The 18,429-nt window shown below is 41.8% G+C and overlaps 1 protein-coding gene across 3 annotated transcripts in view; it reads left to right on the forward strand.

The window, feature by feature from the left end:
* Nucleotides 1-18,429, forward strand: part of DNAH5 (dynein axonemal heavy chain 5) — a 257,848-nt gene that overhangs the window by 36,250 nt on the left and 203,169 nt on the right. For 2 of the 3 annotated variants that reach the window (XM_057496308.1, XM_036896717.2), the window contains exon 2: nucleotides 15,414-15,548. In XM_057496308.1, the coding sequence (XP_057352291.1) occupies nucleotides 15,414-15,548 (135 nt within the window). Of the gene's footprint in view, nucleotides 1-3,928; nucleotides 4,216-15,413; nucleotides 15,549-18,429 lie in introns of those variants that run through there. The other variant, XM_057496315.1, reaches the window with a different exon arrangement.

Raw genomic sequence — 18,429 nt, forward strand, 5'->3', positions numbered from 1 at the left:
GATTCTTGCCAATAACAACAGGTATAAGGGTGCACATCAGATGCACCCAACATGGTACAAATGGTACAAAGTGAAAAAACATGAACTCAGAATGGATACAATATCCCACTGAATCCCACTCATCTCACTGAAGTCATATGTCATTTTTATATGCTGCCCCCATATCGTTGTTTAAACTGATGGTTTGATTCTGCTGGGCCTCAGTAAGACATTCTTAGAGATGAAAATCTATGAAAAATGTGTAATAACTGGTAAAAGTTGGATCCACTATATAATTGAAGTGTCATTGATATATAATTTTATATTGGTTTCAAATATACAATACAGTGGCTCAACAGTTACTGATATTATTAAATCCTCACTGCCACTAGTGTGGTTACTGTCAACATAGGAAGATGTTACAGAATCATTGACTATATATTCTCCATGCTGTACTACCATCCCTGAGGTCAACTTATATTATGATTGAAAATTTTTGTGCCCCTTTATCCCCCTCACCCTCCCCACCCATCTACTCCAACCTCTCCCTGATGGAAACCACTAGTCATTTCTCACTGTCTATGAGTCTACTGCTGTTCATTCAGTTTTGCTTTATTTTTATATTACACAAATAAGTGAAATCATATGGTGTTTGTCTTTCTCTGCCTGGCTTATTTCACTGAGCATAATACTCTCTAGATCCATCCATGTTGTTGTAAATGGCAGGATTTCTTTCCTTTTTATGCCTGAATAATATTCCATTGTGTGTATGTACCACATCTTCTTTATTTGTCTACTGATGGACACTTAGGTTGCTTCCATATCTTGTCTATTGTACATAATGCAGTGATAAACATAGGGGTGCATATGTCTTTTCAAATCAGGGATTTTGTTTTCTTTAGGATCCACTCTTTTTCTTAGTACATACTCAGAAATTGAGGAAAATTTCCATAGTGCTCTAGACTGGAGTTTGTAGGTTAGGTTTAATTCCTTGGGAATTTGCCCCTTACACTGATATTGTCCTAATTGCAATCATACCTCTTTTTCAAATAAAAATATGGCTATATTTTTATTTATTAAGTATCTGTGCGGATCCAGGTCTTTTACCCATATAAATTATCATAAGTCTGGTAGGCAGGTGGGTTTATTTCTAGTGTGTAACTTAGGAAACAAAAGCTCTGATGTCACATAGTTAAAAGTGGACAGAGCTGGGATTTAAATCCAGGTCTGTCTGACCTCAAGGCTTGCACTTTCCTATTATACCATGTGGCATAGCTTGTACATATTGGGCTGTAAGGCCCAAAGTAGGTGACTTTCCATAATTTAGGAATGAATTCAGGAGATTCCACACTTTGAAATATAAGTGTAAAATGGTAACAATTTAGAACATAGATCCACATGAAGTTTGTACCTTATTTTTATGGCATTTTATACAACTTGTAATTATATTTCATTTATAATTATGTATTTATTTATATGTTATTTGTTTATTATTTCCCAAGGAATTAACAATGGTTTTCCATTGATTCTGAGATGTTTGTTTTTCACATTTTAACATATGCGAATTTGGAATGCATCTTAAAATTGAGATTGTATGTAAGTTTAATCAGCAGCATTTTATTTTTTCTGTGTTACATAAAATAATTATGCATATGTAGGGAAAACAGAAGTTACCTTGGCCAGGATCCTCACCTGACCCTGATCTACTTGCCCACTGTGCACGTGCAATAATGCAATAATTGGCCTACTGCGTAGGTGCATGCTTGCATGTGTGTTGGCAGTGAGCCATTGTCTGTGTTGCTATATAAAGAGCTCCGCCCAGTTCTCTGCTCTGGGTGTGGAGGTGGAGGACTTGCCAGATGCATATGTGACCTGCCACAATATTCCGTTGTCATTATTCAGTGTCACTGAATCCAGAGTGAACCTGTGGGGAGGCTGAAACTCTCTGGTGTGACAACATATTACAATTCATATTTTTTAATGTTTGATTAAATGTGTGTTTTAATGAGCTGCCCTATGCTTAGTGTGTCATACAGTGCCTGGCCAAATGAAAGTCACTCACAAACATCTGTTGAATGAATGAATGAAAGTGGGACTTCAAATTTTGCTTGAAGGTACTTGGATTTCTGAATGAAGTCTCCTGCCTCCATGAGGCCCACTGTCCACTCTGGTTTTCTCATTATGTCTGACTTCAGAGTGCATTGTCTGTGCAGATAGGGCTGGGAACTCCTTGGCTGGAGTTCTTATAGGAGGAGTCTCTCCCGCTGAAGCTGTTGCCTGGTGCAAACTACTCATAGGAAAACCCTCCTGACTCCTTCTGAGCAATGCTTGATAACTTCTCCAGTGACCATAAATCAGTTTTATTTCCAGCAGGCAGTTAGGATGCAGGTGGTCAGATGTAGATTCTGGCTTATGCTTTCCTTTGTTTGTGCTGTTTAATGACAGGTCTCATTGAGCCTCCTTCACTTAAGACCCCGACTGCCTCTACCTTCCCCAAAGTGGGGTTGAAATTCATCCACAGAGGCTGGAAGACTTTGCAGCTTACTGCGAAGCCTCTAGAGAGCCATGGTTATGCCTGCCAAACACAAAATGAATGTCATCAGCCATCTGTGGACATCTTCCCAGAAAGTAACTCTCCCCAAGAGATAACATTGTAAATGGGCTGCTGATGAAATGAGGATGGTGCCTAAAATACCATCAGGGCAGCGCAGATTTAAATGTAACTAATGAAAGATAAGTGGTGATACGAGGAATTGTAACCTCTGTTCTGAGTTCATGTTGTGTTGATGGAGGGTTCTTGGGAATGGTCCTGAGACGCTGAGCCTGGAGGAAGAGGATATGCAGTGATTTGCTGTTCGCTGCCTTTCAGTACCACACAGAGGAGAATGGCTTCTAGTCTAGATTCCATCTTCATTCATAATTAGAACAGAGAACAGCTGCTTACCAACACCCAGTGGTTGATTTAGACAACGTTCCATAAACCAGCTCTAACTTCCTGTGCTCTAGTTCTTTGATTACCAAATAATAATTGGGTTTGAGTGTTGTTTCTTTATGAATGCTGCATATGGAGACTGCTCCCTGGCATCGGCTGTTGACCAGGTGAATCTTCCAGGTCACATACCAAATGAGCACCCACATTAGTAGTGGGTGTCTTAAACCAAGTTAGCTTCCTGGCCTTCATGTCAGTCTGTGAGGTTGATGAGCAGCGTATTAGCAGGATGGGTTCCCTGTTTCCTGATCATGCTTGGATGATTGGGTCTGAATTTTTGAACTTGAGCTCCAAGGACTAAGTCCTATATTCAACATGCCCAACCTTAAATGTCCTGCCTTTTATTCATCTTGACGAGAGAAATCGTATGTCCTAGAGCTCTCAAATCACTTTGGCTGCGATTTCTCATCATGTTTCCCAGTAAGGATGATCAAGATGTTTGGTCACATAGAATAAATTACCTTGGTTTATTTGTATGTGCAACTGTGTGAGCACAAGTAATTTACGGACATCATTTGCTGTTTGCATATGAAATAGGCTTCTTGTTCTTTATGGGCAGAAAGGCCCATAATTGTGACTCCTTTGGGTCACAATTAGCCTATCTGACAATTAGTCACAATTAGTCACAGTGCTGGCAGTTAATCATGCACACAAAGTTGTTTAGACAAAGACTGAATTTCTTGGCCTGAGCAATTTATTCAGAGCTGTGGCTTCTCTGCTTCCTAGTTTGATATGGCTTAAAGTTTCTCACTGTTCAAAAAAGAAGTGTTCAAATGTCTCTGTTGACTCCAAGCTTTTTTGTTGGGCAGCATATAGAACTAAATGAACCTCAGAAATGTTGCAACAGAGCAGTTCAAATGCTTTGATTGGTTGATCAACATGAGTAAGAGGCACAGTTAAACTGTATAGCATATAAACAGGATTAGTAACAACACAGGCTTTGGACAGAGGAGAGGCTGAGGGGAGAGACTCTGGAAGTCAGTTTGAATCATAAAGGGGCAATTGTAAGTTTTCTTCTGCATATATGGTGAATAATACTTGCAAGTTAGAAATGTGAACATGAACTTCCGGTCCTCCTGAGGACTTCTCATTGGCAAGCCTGTTAGACAATGAGTAGATCTCCTAGGACTTAGAAGATCATTCTGGAGGAGCTGACTCTGGACAGTGCATAAGCCGAACAGATTGCTGGAATGTTTAGAAGTGGTAGGAGACAGCTGTGGAAGCAGAGCGTCATCCGTGTGTTAACGGTAAGGGCCGTTGTCTGAAAGCTTGCATGAGCATACATCCTGGGTTACCTTCTCTCCCACCTGTGTGAAAAAATACCTGAAAAAGCTCTAACTTATATTCTGATGAATTTGTGAGAAACATGTTTGTGTACTAATTTTTGGATAGTTTATACGGCTACATGTTATTTCAAATTAGAAAAAGGGATTGCATCTTTAAACATTCCTGCTCACTGCCACCTACACTCTAACTTCTTGTAGAAATACAACCAGTGCCTTTTGGGATGATGCGCGCCTGAGGGAAAAAACTTATTTAGGGTGATTTGGTGAGTGGCAGTTCAGGCAGATTCTAGGACTTGAGTTTTCTAGGCTCTTTGAAATTGTCCCCTGTTCTGTAGGCCTGGAAATGAGGTCACAGACTGCAAAATGCAGGGATGTGCCTTTGGAAGTCACGTTGAAGAATGAGCTTCCCCAGCATAGGACTCAGCTCAGAGTTTTTCAAAAATTATGCAAATGCAGAAGGGTTTTGGAACCTTTTCCACTGCCAATTAATGTCAGAAGGAAATGGAGATTTCTGTAAGGAGTCCATTCTCAGCATTAACATGTGCTTCGTTGGGGCTTGATTGCTGTATCTTTTACACATCCCCAGTAGCCCAGATGACTGCCCCTAGCCTTGCAGACTGCTGTTTCACCAGGAAAGAGCAGAAATGCTGGCTGTGCATTTTCTAAGCACTACGTGTGCTATGCATTTTCTAAGCTTCACCAGCCCCCTTTACTTAATTGTGGCCCACGATTCTGATGCATCCTTCCCGAGGTTGAATTTTCCAGCCAAGCTCTTGAACTTGTTTGCCTGAAAATATTTATTCCTTAAGACCAGCTGCAAGTGACTCCTCCTCTGGGAAGCCTCCCTGACGCTTTGAGGAGGAGGCCGAGTTCCTGCCCTGTGTCCTCTCAGCACTTTGCTGCTGGGTCTGCTAGAGCCCCTGTCACATCACTGCAGTGAGATAACATTTGTCTGTGTCTCTCTCACTGGATTGTGAGGTTCCTGAGAACAAGGGTGATCGCTCCATTTTTAAATAGCCGTCCCTGAACACAGAGCCTGGTACTAATATACCTCAACTTATGCTGGTGCAACAAAATGAATGAATTAACAAACATTTTGCATGTCTGAATATTTTTCCTATATCTCACTACCAATTCTAAAACATTAAATCGATGATAAAATTTTGAGAGTATTTATGAATTAGATTCTCCCTTAGAATGAGCTGCCTTTCGGGTGTAACTTTTTTTTGGAGGTTTCATGTATATATTAGCATGCTGGTCTGTTCACTTCACTGAAGTATGATGTTGGCAGAATTAGCTTAAAAAGGCTGTGATGTATTATGTAGATAATCACACATTTCCTATTTAGTGCACTGATATGATAATTTATTAAATTATAACTTTGTGACCTAAAATAATTAACAGCAAAGATTCCAAAGCTATGTAATATAAGAACTGTAAATCTATATTTATTTAACCTTTTTCTACAACTATTACTGTAATGATACTGTATTATAACTAGGTTTTTTAAATATAGTAATTGACTCAGTCCAGAATACATGCAAATAATAACTAAATGCACTATAAACTGTATGGGTTTAGAAAAATAAGCCATACATCCTTTTTGTTGCATAATAAACACAATGCCTTTCAATGGAAAAAACTTGAAATGATTCAGTATATATCCACTTATTTGCAAAAATATGGCCCAGAAGTGAAGTCTGCCTTCTTTCTGCTTTTCTTACAGATGAAGAATGCTTAGCTCCAACTTCCAATCATACAATGAGCATGAGTTCCAGACTTAGGGATTCTGTTTTTCTTTCATTCCCTAAAATTAACCTAAGAATCTATAGCTCTGCTTGTTGACTTTTAAAGAAAAAGAAAAAAAAAAACCTTGGAAGGTTTATGGCAGTTCGCTTGAGTTAAATTCACCTAATTGCAAAACTGGTTTTGAAATGGAGACAAGTTCTTCCCCTGCTCAGATATCCACATGTCCGTGTTTGCACTGTGTGTATATGCATGCCAGGGGATATGCTATTGCCCATCGGATTTCAGATTGGCAGGTTCTAAATGGTTTCTGGGGGACAGAGGGCAGCTCCCCTGGAGACTCCACTCTCCCCCTGCTGAGCAGCTCTCAGGACTCAGCCAAGACAAAAAAGAACCTTTGTGCTCAGGTACCTTTTTTCTTTTTTTTATATTTATTTTTTATTGAAGTATCATTGATATACAATCTTACATTGGTTTCAATTGTACAACACAGTGTTTTAGCAGTTACGCATATGCTCTCAGGTATCTTTTGAAAGCTGAAAGGACATCGGTTTTATTCTCTGGCAAGATAGCCAAACCGGTTTCAGTATCCTCTGTTGATCAGGCCCAGACATGTTTGCCTGGTGGCCACATTTCACATGTACAGGTCAAAATAGTGTCCTTGGAGCTTTGGAGGTGAATGGCTCTAGGGTTTGGCTGAGGAGTGCGGAGGGGACAGGTACTGCCTGTGAATGCTCCGGTGAGCGCATTGCGCCCTGAGCCAGTTAGTGCCCAAGAAGCCCTATCATACTCAAGCCTTGGCTAGCCCCGGGGCAGAATGTAACTCCAAGTGCAGATTTCATCCACCCCATAGGTATCTGCGGGATGCTGCTTTGTGCCAGGCGCTGTACTCCATGATGTGGCAGGAAAGAGCACTTCTGGGCCTCATGGAGTGTACAGGTGACACTTGTTCTTCCTACAGACTTTAGCACAGCATTAGTAATGAGAAAAAAAAAAAGCCTAGTGCTGGAGGATCCCAAATCTATGCCCCTGGACTTTTGTATTAAGTTCCTGCCTCAAGTGAGAACTGGGTTGTATTTATCCATTAAGATCAATTCGTTAATGATTTCCTTTGGAGCAGTGGTCTCAGGCTGGGCAGCACATTAGAATCGCTAGGGGCACTTTGGGGAAATGCCAGTGCTAGGGCCCCACTTGGGACAATATCAGTCAGTGCGAGGCCCGGGCATCCGTATTTCACAGCTCTGGGAGAGTCTGATGTGCAGCCAGCTTTAAAGCATTTTGCTTTATTGTGATGAATAAGGGAGGTTTTGGAACTTCACCCCTGTGTCATATATAATGTGAGTAGTAACATTATATCTTTTTAGCATATGGGCAAAATCATAGGGTCATGTGAATTACATGGCCCTATTGCCTTGGGGGAGTGCTTGGGATTCTTCAAAAGAGGCCTTCCTGATTTGGGAGTAAAAATCACAGTGGAGCTGAAGAAAAGAATATGTGACCATGTGGAGTCTGCTGAGTCCAGATCAGGTCCAGAGATTTGGTGTGCAGGAAAAAGACACTTAACTAGGATTTGGAGGATGGAATGCTGGGGACAGAGGAGGGTGTAGTGACAGGGATGACCCTCCAGTGGGTTTTGGGTCAGCTTGGATGAAAAATTCCCATGTGAAAAGGAAAGAGGGTGTCTTGCCAATGGGTTTCAGCCCCAGGCAAGTTCGCTATGGATTCAACATGACCAAAGAAATTGACAGCAAAACGTTCTTGGGGTGAAAGGGTTATACCCAACTTTATTTCCAGGTGACAGGTCAGTCACTAAAATCCTGTTCACTCAGAGAGAGTCTGCATGCAGCAAGCCAGTCTCTGCCTTTGGGCCCCTCTGTCTGCACAGCTGTCCTCTGGGCCTCTCTGCACAGTCATCCTGCACAGCCATCCCACACAACCGTCCTCTGGGCCTCTCTGCACAGTCGTCCCGCACAGCCGTCCCACACAGCCGTCCTCTGGGCCTCTCTGCACAGTCGTCCCACACGGCCATCCTCTGGGCTTCTGTCCTCTGCTCTGCTCTCCTGCAGCCTTGCAGCCCTGCCACCATGTTATGCCTAGAGCACTGGGCAGAGCTCTTTATATACAGTCGACAGCCATGTATTGCCCACAGGTGTGCAGTGAGCTAGTTAACCAGGACCAGGTGAGAATCCAGGCCATAGGAACTCGCATTTTATCCACAGAGGGGAATCTTTTCTTTGCTTGGAAAGAATGATTGATAAGGGACTTGGCAAACAGGGAGGGTTAGGGGTCCTGAAAACTCCCCCAAAATAGACAAGATTCCAGAGCTTACTCTTAGAACAGAGGAAAATCACTGCGACCTTCCCTGTTTAAGTGCCGCCTCTGTGTGGTGGGGGAGAGCAGCTGTCTTTGAATTAAGGAGGACTGCACGGCTTTACTGTAGCACCTGCTGCGAGTAGTATTAGCCAGCTGGAGTGTCTTCCCTTCCAGAAACCACTTTGCTAAAGTGCTCTTGCTATAGTACTTACTCCACAGCTCTGGCCCTTCACCTGGAGAAACGAAATGAAAGGGAGAAAGAAAAGGGCAAGGCTGGAAAAGTACCGTGAGGACTAGAGTGTTGCTGAATCGTGGTTCTGCTGGCCAATTAGAGAACAGGTCTGGATGGTCCTGGAAGCCTCTCCCAGAGGAAAAGCCTCTCAGAGGTCCTGTGGGTTAAAGTAAAAATAGTGGAAGACCAAGCAGAGGCTTTTTGTTGGAAGTCATGGAAATTGGGTTGACGCTGTGAAGGGGACTCTCCATGAAAGGGAGAGGGGGAGCTGCTTCTCCCGGAGTCTGTGCTCCTGCACATTCAAATGGGCTTCAGGCCAAGTGAGAGGAGTTATTTTTGCCGTAAATTGAGAGAGCTGTAATCCACATTAATGGTAGAATCTCATGTATGGCTTATGCTTGAGAGACAACAGCTTCGAAAGCCTAGGAGCTTATTGACTGAATTCTGAACCTGCAATCACAGACTCCCAGGGAGCTAGGATTTTGTTTGTTCTAGTCCTTTAATTACTTCATAGTGACTTTAAAATGATAAATGTGGTTAATTTATCCACTGATTAGATATCAACTTAGACTGTACCATGGGCCAGCCACTGTCTAGGGCCCTGGGGATATTGTAAAGATCAAATAGAAAATGTCCCTGCCTGTGGAGCTGATACTCTTGTAGGAACGATGACATTCAATGTGATATTTTATTTTACTGCTTAGGAGATAAGGAGGGTCAGCTTATTTATGTACATGGTAGATATGTGAGCCAAACCATCCTGGGCCATTTGGGTGTCTTCTTTAAAGAAAAGGAAAGAAAATGCATATTTTATCAATAACCAGGCATTGTTGCTGGGGTATACACTCTGAGTAATTTTCCCTTCTGCTCATGGATTTGCCCTGATGCATTCACAGTTGAGGAAAATGGAATAAAAAAAGGTAACAGACTTAAGATGATCAAACCCATGTCCCTGGCCTCTTTCATACTATATTTTGTCAGGTGGGCTTGAGATATTGAGAGCCAAAGTGGGATCAGCTGCAGAGGTATTAACTTTAGTGATTTAAGATAAGGAGTTTCAACTGTATTTCATAGCTTCCACATTATTTACAATGATCTCCACTGGGATTTTAATCTATGTTGTAGCGCCAGAGGGTTTCAGCTCTGGGCAAGTTTTATTCTTGGGGTGGCAGGTCAAGCGCTAGAATCATGTCCACATCTGGCAAGTCTGCAGTCCACCTCCTCTGCACAGAGCACTGGATGGAGGTCCTTACATAGCTACACAGACAATAAAGGCTTATTGCCAACATGTGTGCAAGCATGCCCTGCCCAGTAGGCCAATTACATGAGTGCTTGTGTGCAGTGGCCAAGTAGATTAGGGTCAGGTGAGCATCCTGTCCATGGGACCTTCATTTTCCCTACAGTTGCACTATTGTCCACTCTACTGTTTGTCACACTGCTGTGTGCATACATATACCTAAAAGAAAGGAAAGCCCAAGTCAAATAGAAATATATTTATTCAAAAATATGTAACAGAACCTTATTAAAACTGATCTCTTTTGCTTTCTCAGATTCAAATGTGCATGCAACAAGGCTAATCATGTCACCTAGAAAAGCTTTGGCTTTTATTTTTTAAACAAAGAAGTATTTTTTTGGCTGAAGCACTCATTCCTTGCTGTACACACTTTGCTGTGCAAAGGCATTGTGTGAAGACCTGGTGTGTACTGTATGACACAGATAAAAGTCAAATTGTTTGGTGGGAGCAGCAACAGGTTGGGGCAGCATGGAGCTGAGCCTCCTGGCTTCCCAAGCAGGAAGCCCTCCCAGGCATTTCCAGCAGTTGAGGATGGGGTGTGGAGTTACCATTTGCTGAGACACAGGAATGCAGTGGGAGAGTTGGACACAGGGCATGCAGCTGGAAGCCAGCTGGGCACCAGTCCATACTGTCACCAAAACATCACCAGTGTAACTCCAAAGATGGTGCTAGTTAACCTCAGTGTCCACCCGCAACGCCTTCTATAACCCTGCAATGTGTATGACATCTTACCCCAGGGTGCTCTAGATAACACTTCAGTGAAAATTTAGAGAAAAAATGTTATATGAATTTGAATGGATGCAAAATTCTTAGTTGCTTGAGCTACCCCATGTTCTGGCCTGGCACTGGTTTCTGGTGAGCCGCTGTCGGAGTCCAGGGGTTGCCTTTGAGGTTTTGGGGCAATGTGAAGAGCAAAGGAGATGGGAGTCGTCATGGAGGGTGCTCAGAGAGGCCACTTTATTCTGCATAAAGCTGTACTTCTCAAACTGCCCCCGTGCTAATTCATGGTTACATAAGTATTGAAGATGCGCATGCATGTGGCCTTCATGGCCAGGTGCCTGGCCTTCAGGGCCCTTATCTAGCTTCTTTCCCATGGGTACAACATGTTGTGTTTTCAGGTTTCTCAAGGCCAGACATATCTGGCTCCATACAAGGCCAGTCCTATTTGGGTGAAGCAGCGACAGTTGTCCTCATAGAACAGTAGGGAAAGGGGGGGGCATCCCTACAGTAGCTCTTCCCTTCCAAGGTGATAGCAGCATGCCTTGCCACCAGGTTGCAGAAATGTTTTAATACTGTTCTTGATTTCCTTGGACACTGAATAGGTTCCTGGCCATCCTCCCCACTCGAGCATGGGTGCCTGCTCATGCAGTGCGAAACAATGGTAATGTGACTTTTGAGAAGAACATTCCGTAGCTCGTCCCTGGCCTTGGTGATCCTGCTCTGTCATACTCTTCACATGTCCTCAGTGTCTCAAAGGCCGACAGGCAGGACACCTCCAGACAGCTAGTCACCTGACTGCTGTTACTACTGTTTCCTGGCAGCCAGAGAGATGCAGGCCTACGTTTGTGAACTGACAGCAAACTGCTCTGATCACTAAATATTTGTCTGACGTTATTTATTTTTTGTGGTAGTATAAAGAAAAAATCCCTCTTTGTTCCAGGATACCTTGGTAGAAGGCTGTGAAAGCTGAGATGGACAAACATTGTGGTTTTTGTCTACGTGTCCCTGGGGCTGACTTCACATTACTTGTCTTTAGGAGGCAGAACAATTAGTTCAAGGAAGAATGTATTCAGTGCTTAACATGCTTTTTAATATAGCTCTGAAAACATTTACTTTAAAATCACATTGATAATCTGCATGCATGCATGAAAAGTCTTTGGAAGGTTTTGTTTTCTCTGTGGCATTTAAGTAAAAATAAGATAGTGTTGTGTTTCAGGGACCGATCTCTTCTTTCCTTCACTAGAATATATATATTCTATATATATGTAATATTTTTTTCCTTTGGAATCTTATAGAATCAGGTCAGAGAGTAATGTGTTGCCATGGCACAGTCTTAATTTAAGTTTCTGTATTCTTTGCAAGCCATTCAGTCACTTTATATCCTGACTTTTGGCTCACTGGTTCTTTTCTTTCTTCCTGGCTACCCAGCATTTGCCATCTCATTGTTTTGATGCTTGCTTCCTGGCTCCCCCAGTCGCCCACTGTGTTCTTAAGCTGCTGAAGACATTGAGTACAAACTCAGAGATGACTGTGAAAAGCATTTTTTTCCTCCCTGCCAAGAAGGTAGACAACAGTCAAAACAATGGGACATTGTCCTGTTTTAGCCACATTTGAAAAGAGAAGTGAATTTACTTCTGTTTGACATTTAGGGAATATATACTTTGTGTCAGGACCTATGTCAGTTCATTTTTAGAGAATGGCAAGAAAATATGTGGACTGTTTATGTTTTTAATACCGTAATTCTTCCTTCCACTCCCAACTAATTCTTCTTTTAAGCAGTCCTTTCAGGTTCAGAAAAATGAAACGTTAACTGCATAGGTCTAGTGGATCACTCTGAAATGCCCAACATTTTCCTCTTTACTTTTTCTTAAGTCTTCTGTATTTTAAAAAATTCTTCCTTGACTCTAAATCCCTTCTATCTACTTGTACCACACCTCTTTCTTTTTATAGGGAAGTTTCTGGAAAGCATAGTTTATATTTGGTATTACTGTATTTCTCTTTTCCCAATCATCCTTTTCCCAAGCCTACATCTGTTAGCTTTCTGTTCAACCAGTGAAATTATTCTAAAAGATGACTCTGTTATGTGCTGTTTCATAACAAACCATACCCAAACTTAAGTGCATAAAGCATAAACGACTATCTATTGTGTCTTCAGGTTTTGTGGATGACTGGCTGCTGGGGGGCTCTTCGCTTCCTGTGGTGTTGGTGGGTTGCAGACATCTGTAGGCTCAGATGGGACATCCAAGAGAGTTTACGGAGTGGAAAGTTGGTGGAGACCTGCTGAGAGGTTGGCTGGGGCTGTTGACCAGAATTCTGGTTTTTGACCAAGGCAGTTGACCATTGCCTTGGCTTTTCTCCATGTGGTCTCATGCGGCTTGGGTCTGAGGGAGCATTTCCAGGCACAAAGGCAGAACTGAAGGTCTCTTAGGGACTAGCCTAGGAAGTTTTATAGCCTCACTTTTTCCCTCGTTATTTGGTGAAAGCTGGTCAAGGGTCAGCCAAATCCAAGAAGAGGAAAATAGAGCCCATCTCCTGATAGGTTAGTGGCGTGGCGATGCTGCAAAAGCGCTGGGGGTGCCGTTGCTGTCTTGTTAGCACAATTATGAAGGATATCCTAATTCAGGCCAACGAATCCTCTAGAGCATTAGCACCACTGGCCATGCTCCATGGTTTGCTGGTGCCTCTGGGTCCCTTTCTGTCTCTGCCCTCACATCCTCAGCCTTCTCCGCTTGCTCTTCTATTTCTCCTCGCTCCTGCCACACTGGTGTTCCCCAAGGTTCCTCACCTTCTTGCTTTCCATTTTCTGTTTCTTTGCTAGAAAATTGTATCTGCACTCATGGTTTAAACTTTGATTTATTCAGTCATTTGACAAATATTTATTGAATAACTAGTATACACATATCACCTGTTGGATGAACGGGCTGATCACATAATTGTGCAGGCTCTGCACTGCACAACTCCCAAAGACATCATTTACATTGCAGATTTTATCCTGACTATGTCTATGCCTATGTCTGTGTCAGTGTCAATGTCTATGGCTATGACTATATCTGTATCATAACAGTGATTCTCAGCAGGGAATGATCTGGTGCCAGAGAGGATTTTGACAATGTCTGGAGACATTCTTCATCCTCACAAGTTGGTAGGAGGCAGCTGATGGCATCTGGAAAGTAGAGACCGAGGGTTCTGCTAAGCATCCAACGGTGCACAGTACTGCTCTTCAAACCAAGAGTGATCTGGCCCCTAATACCACTTGTGCTGGACTGAGAACTTGTATCTGCATCTGTCTGCAGTGCAGTTTCCCCTTGAGCCCCAGATCTGCATTCCCCACGGTCCGTCTGTCCCAGCCTCTGGGAATGCCACTGTGATCCATCCGACTGGCCTTTCTGCCTCCAGGCTTGCATCACACCAGGGTGCTTTCCATGCTGCTGTCAGAATGACTGACTGATGCACTGTGGATGGCTAGACATCTTCCCCAATTGAAACGCATCAGTGATTCTTCATTCATTCTTTCATGGAGGAGCTTTTTAATGTGGTCCTCAAGATATTTTATGATCTGACTTCTCTCTTATTTCCCATTATATCTTTCTAGTCTTGTTCAGTCTCCTGGCTGCTTTGTAGTTTCCAGAATGTGCTGTACTTTCTTATGCCTCTTGGCCTTTACATGTGCAGAAATGCCTCTATCCCGGGGAATGTGGCAAAGTGTTCTTCGACTCTAGGCTTTTGCTACCTCTTCCTGAAAGCTTTCCTGTCTCATATCATCTACCCGTCCTTGGCCCCAGGCTAGAAAGGGGGAGCCTCCCTTTTGCTCTTCCTCTGAAGGCCCATCAATTCCTCTGCACATATCTGATGCCCCTGTAGCAATTATATGCCAACCTGTCCTATTTACATTTTCTGCTCACATTCTACCAACCAGGCTGTGAGTTTGTTGAGGTCAGTAGGTATTGTTTGCCTCTAGAGTGCTGTTACATATTTGGGGTTTAATGACTGTATTTTGAATAAAAAAAGGGATCAAGAGGGGCTACCTCTCCTCTGCCCAGTAGGTGCTATTTGTTGGCATTAACGGTAATGTACTTAACTCAATAAATGAATTGGGAGCTGAATGTTTAACAAGGGCAAAACAGTTGAATAAATTATGGCATATTCATGTTGTTGAACATTTTGCAGTGATTACATAGGTTAGTATAGTCTGTATTAAAGTAGAAAGGAATCTGTGATGTATTATTAAGGGAAAAATGCATGCAATTTTTTGTAGTATAACATAGAGATGTGGGTATAGGTTTGCACATGTTTGTATGAGCATAGTGCATATGGAAAGATGCTTAAAACCACCAACATTGGTTATATTGAACATGCCCTCGTATTATAATTAACGATCAGTTTAAAGGTAAGCAGTGGTATTCAGAAATTGATTTCAAGACCAGATCTGAATCTGTAGACAAACAACAAAGAGGAGATAGTGTAGAAGAACATTATTTTAATGTCTTAGGGAATATTTACAATAATGGAGATCTCTTGTTTGTGTGTCTGTTGAATGCTTATATATATGTAGAAATAAATCTGTAAGGATTTAGAGCAAAATGTTAACAGTAATCATTTCTGGATGGCAGATGATTTTATTCTTTGGGCTTGTCTGTATTATGCAATTTCGAAACAATGAGCACCTCTTATTTTCATAATAGAAATAACATTATTTCTAAAAATACAAGAGAGTACCAAAAAACTGGTGCCATTAAGCCATGTGTTACCTGAACTCCCAAGACTTGAAAAAGCAACAATAGCATGAAATTATTTGCAAAACGACTTGATTTGAGAACAAAGTTGCCACATAACATTTCTGTTCCTCTTTTGTAGCAAAGGCTGAAGGAAGAGAAGGAAGCCAAGCGGGCCCGCCTGGACAGTAGGCATGACTACTTATTTGCCATTGTGGCTTCCTGCGTGGACCTGAACAAAACTGAAGTGGAGGAGGCCATTCTTGAGGGGAACCAGGTGCGGTGCATTTGAGTTCTCACTGGCTTGATTGGGAGGGCACAGAGGCCTATTGACATATCATGTGGCACCATCCTGCATCTCTTTGCTTCCAAGGAGGCTGGGTTCAGGTGTCATTTTGGAACCTGAGCTTGGAGAACAGAATCTCCTTTCAGCTACTGATTTATCTTGTTTTTGTATATATCCTGTTGTAACCTGGGAGATTGAATTGTGCCACAGTTTCCTGGCTTTGACTTTGGTTTGGCAGCTGAATCTGGTTTCTTTTGGTCCTGACCTTGACTCATGGTTTCCCTCCAGAATCTGGGGCTGTGATTTGACCTTGGATGGGAAGATAAAAAATATGGGAGGATATAATTTCTTAGGCAGCAAGGAAGGCATATCAGGAGCCCTGTGATGGTTCCTGAAGGTTTTTTTTTTTTAAAAACTTATTAGGCATTAAAAGAGAGAGAGGGAGAGAGGGAAGGAGGATAGGGGAGAGCGAAAGCAAGCCAGAGCTTTTTTGTTGGTGGGGTGTCATGCTTTTGATGCTTTGATGCTTTTCAGTGGTGGGCTTGTAAACATTTAACAACCAGCTTTGGGCAAGAGGTGAAGGGAGGCTCTAATTTGAGCATTTGCTGGTTTCTGTGGTATACATACTCCCACCATGGCTGATTCCAAACTATTCACATGATGTTACTAAATGCTAAGGTGGGGAGAGCTGTGATCAGCTGGCTGTCAGGAGCACTATGAGCCCCCTCCAGCTCTCTGCTGGCTTTGTTCCTCCTGCTCTGCTGCTCTGGTCGGGCTCATAGGAGCCCGTGGACAATATTGAAATGCTTACACTGCAGGATGAATCAATCAGGGGTTGAGGAACTGTCCTTTTTCTCCTCCTTATCACAGCTAGTGCTTATTGAGTATTTGCTTTGTGCAGAGGCTCTGTTCTAAGTGATTTTCGTCTATTATCCCATTTAATCTTTGTAATGTCAGGAAGTAGATAATGTTATTCCCCCAAAATGGAGGCATCAGAGGAGACAGGATTACATAGCTTATTCAGTCTTGGTGAAATGTTTATGTTACTTACCAATTCAGACATCTAGATTTGGGGTAATGCAGGTGGGGTAACTGAGAAGAATTTCTGAATAGTAGGAAGTCCAAGCTAGACTTCTCTGTCATATTCAGGATCAGGAATGTCAAAACCTGGAGGTGTAACAAAAGCACCCAAGCTCAGGCTCACAAGCAAGGCTAGAGGGGCAGGGTTTTAGTCCTGTCCGTGATGGAAGTATCTTGTTCACCACCGTCTTGGCTTGGAAATTAATCTCACTGAGTGCATCCTACTCACCCCATGGCATCCTCAATCAAGGAAATCTAACAAAGAAAACAGGGCAGCTAGCTTAAAAAAAAAAAGTAATGGTTTTATCTATAACATGGTGGAAATTGAAGGAGGCTTATTTTCACACTTAAATTTTCAGGCTAGATTTTATCTTTATAAAATTTTTATTTTAAATTGTGGTAAAATGCACATAACATAAAATTTACCATCTTAATCGTTGTTAGGGCGAACAGTTCAGGAATACTAAGTGCATTCACATTCTCGTGCACCCAGTCTTCATAAGTCTTTTCATTTTGCAAAGCTGAAACTCAATACCATTAAGCAATGACTCCCATGTTCGCCTCCCACAGCCCTTGGCAATTGCCATTCTATTTTCTGTCTCCATGAATTTGATGACTTGAGCTAGCTCATAAAAGTGGAATCACTTTTATTTGTCTTTTTGTCACTGTATTATTTATCTTTTTGTCACTGGCTTCTTTCACTTAGCAAAATGCCTTTGAGGTTTGTCCATGTTGTAGGATGTGTCAGAATTTCCCTCCTTTTTCTTTTGGCATTTTAACTCTATTTTATTTAAGCTTAAATTAAAAAATTATATGCTCTTCAGTTATTGGAAAACTTTTAAGTACATTTAGAACAACTTCGGTACATGAATCCACTTTTTCAGTTGCAAATTTTATGAAATCTAAATACAGATAAAGTAATTCTGATGAAAATTTAACATTTAAATTAAGCTGTACTGGATTTTGAAGCCTTGATATTAGAAAAAGAATGTTAAATATCTCATGAATAATTTTATATTATGTGTTGAAATGATAATACTTTGGACATATTAGACTTAATTAAAAAATATTTTTAACGTTGATTTCACCTGCTTATTTTTACTTTTTTTTATGTGGCTACTAGAAATTTAAATTACATATGTGGGCCACACTATGTTTCCATTGGCCAGTGCTGGCTTGAATAACTGTTATCCTTCTTAAACTTATCTTAAGTAAGATTGGAAATATTTGATCACTTTCCATGATAATGTCTTCCAATTTCTTTTTTAATTAAAAAAAATTTTTGGTACCATTAATATACAATCACATGAGCAACATTGTGGTTACTAGAGTCCCCCCATTATCAAGTCTCCACCACATATTCCATTACAGTCACTGTCCATCAGCATAGTAAGATGCTATAGAATCACTACTTGTCTTCTTCTGTGCTATACTGCCTTCCCTGTGCCCCCATCTACATTATGTCTGCTAATTGTAACGCCCCTTATTCCCCTTCTCCCTCCATTCCCACCCACCCTCCCCAGTCCCTTTCCCTTTGGCAACTGTTAGTCCATTCTTGGGTTCTGTGAGTCTGCTGCTGTTCTGTTCCTTCAGTTTTTGCTTTGTTCTTATGCTCCACAGATGAGTGAAATCATTTGGTACTTGTCTTTCTCCACCTGGCTTATTTCACTGAGCATAATACCCTCTAGCTCCATCCATGTTGTTGCAAATGGTAGGATTTGTTTTCTTAAGAATTTCCCTCCTTTTTAAGTCTGAGTAATATTCCATCATATGTATATACCACATTTTGTTT

Source organism: Manis pentadactyla, chromosome 2 (genome assembly GCF_030020395.1).
Source record: "Manis pentadactyla isolate mManPen7 chromosome 2, mManPen7.hap1, whole genome shotgun sequence".
NCBI lineage: Eukaryota > Metazoa > Chordata > Mammalia > Pholidota > Manidae > Manis > Manis pentadactyla.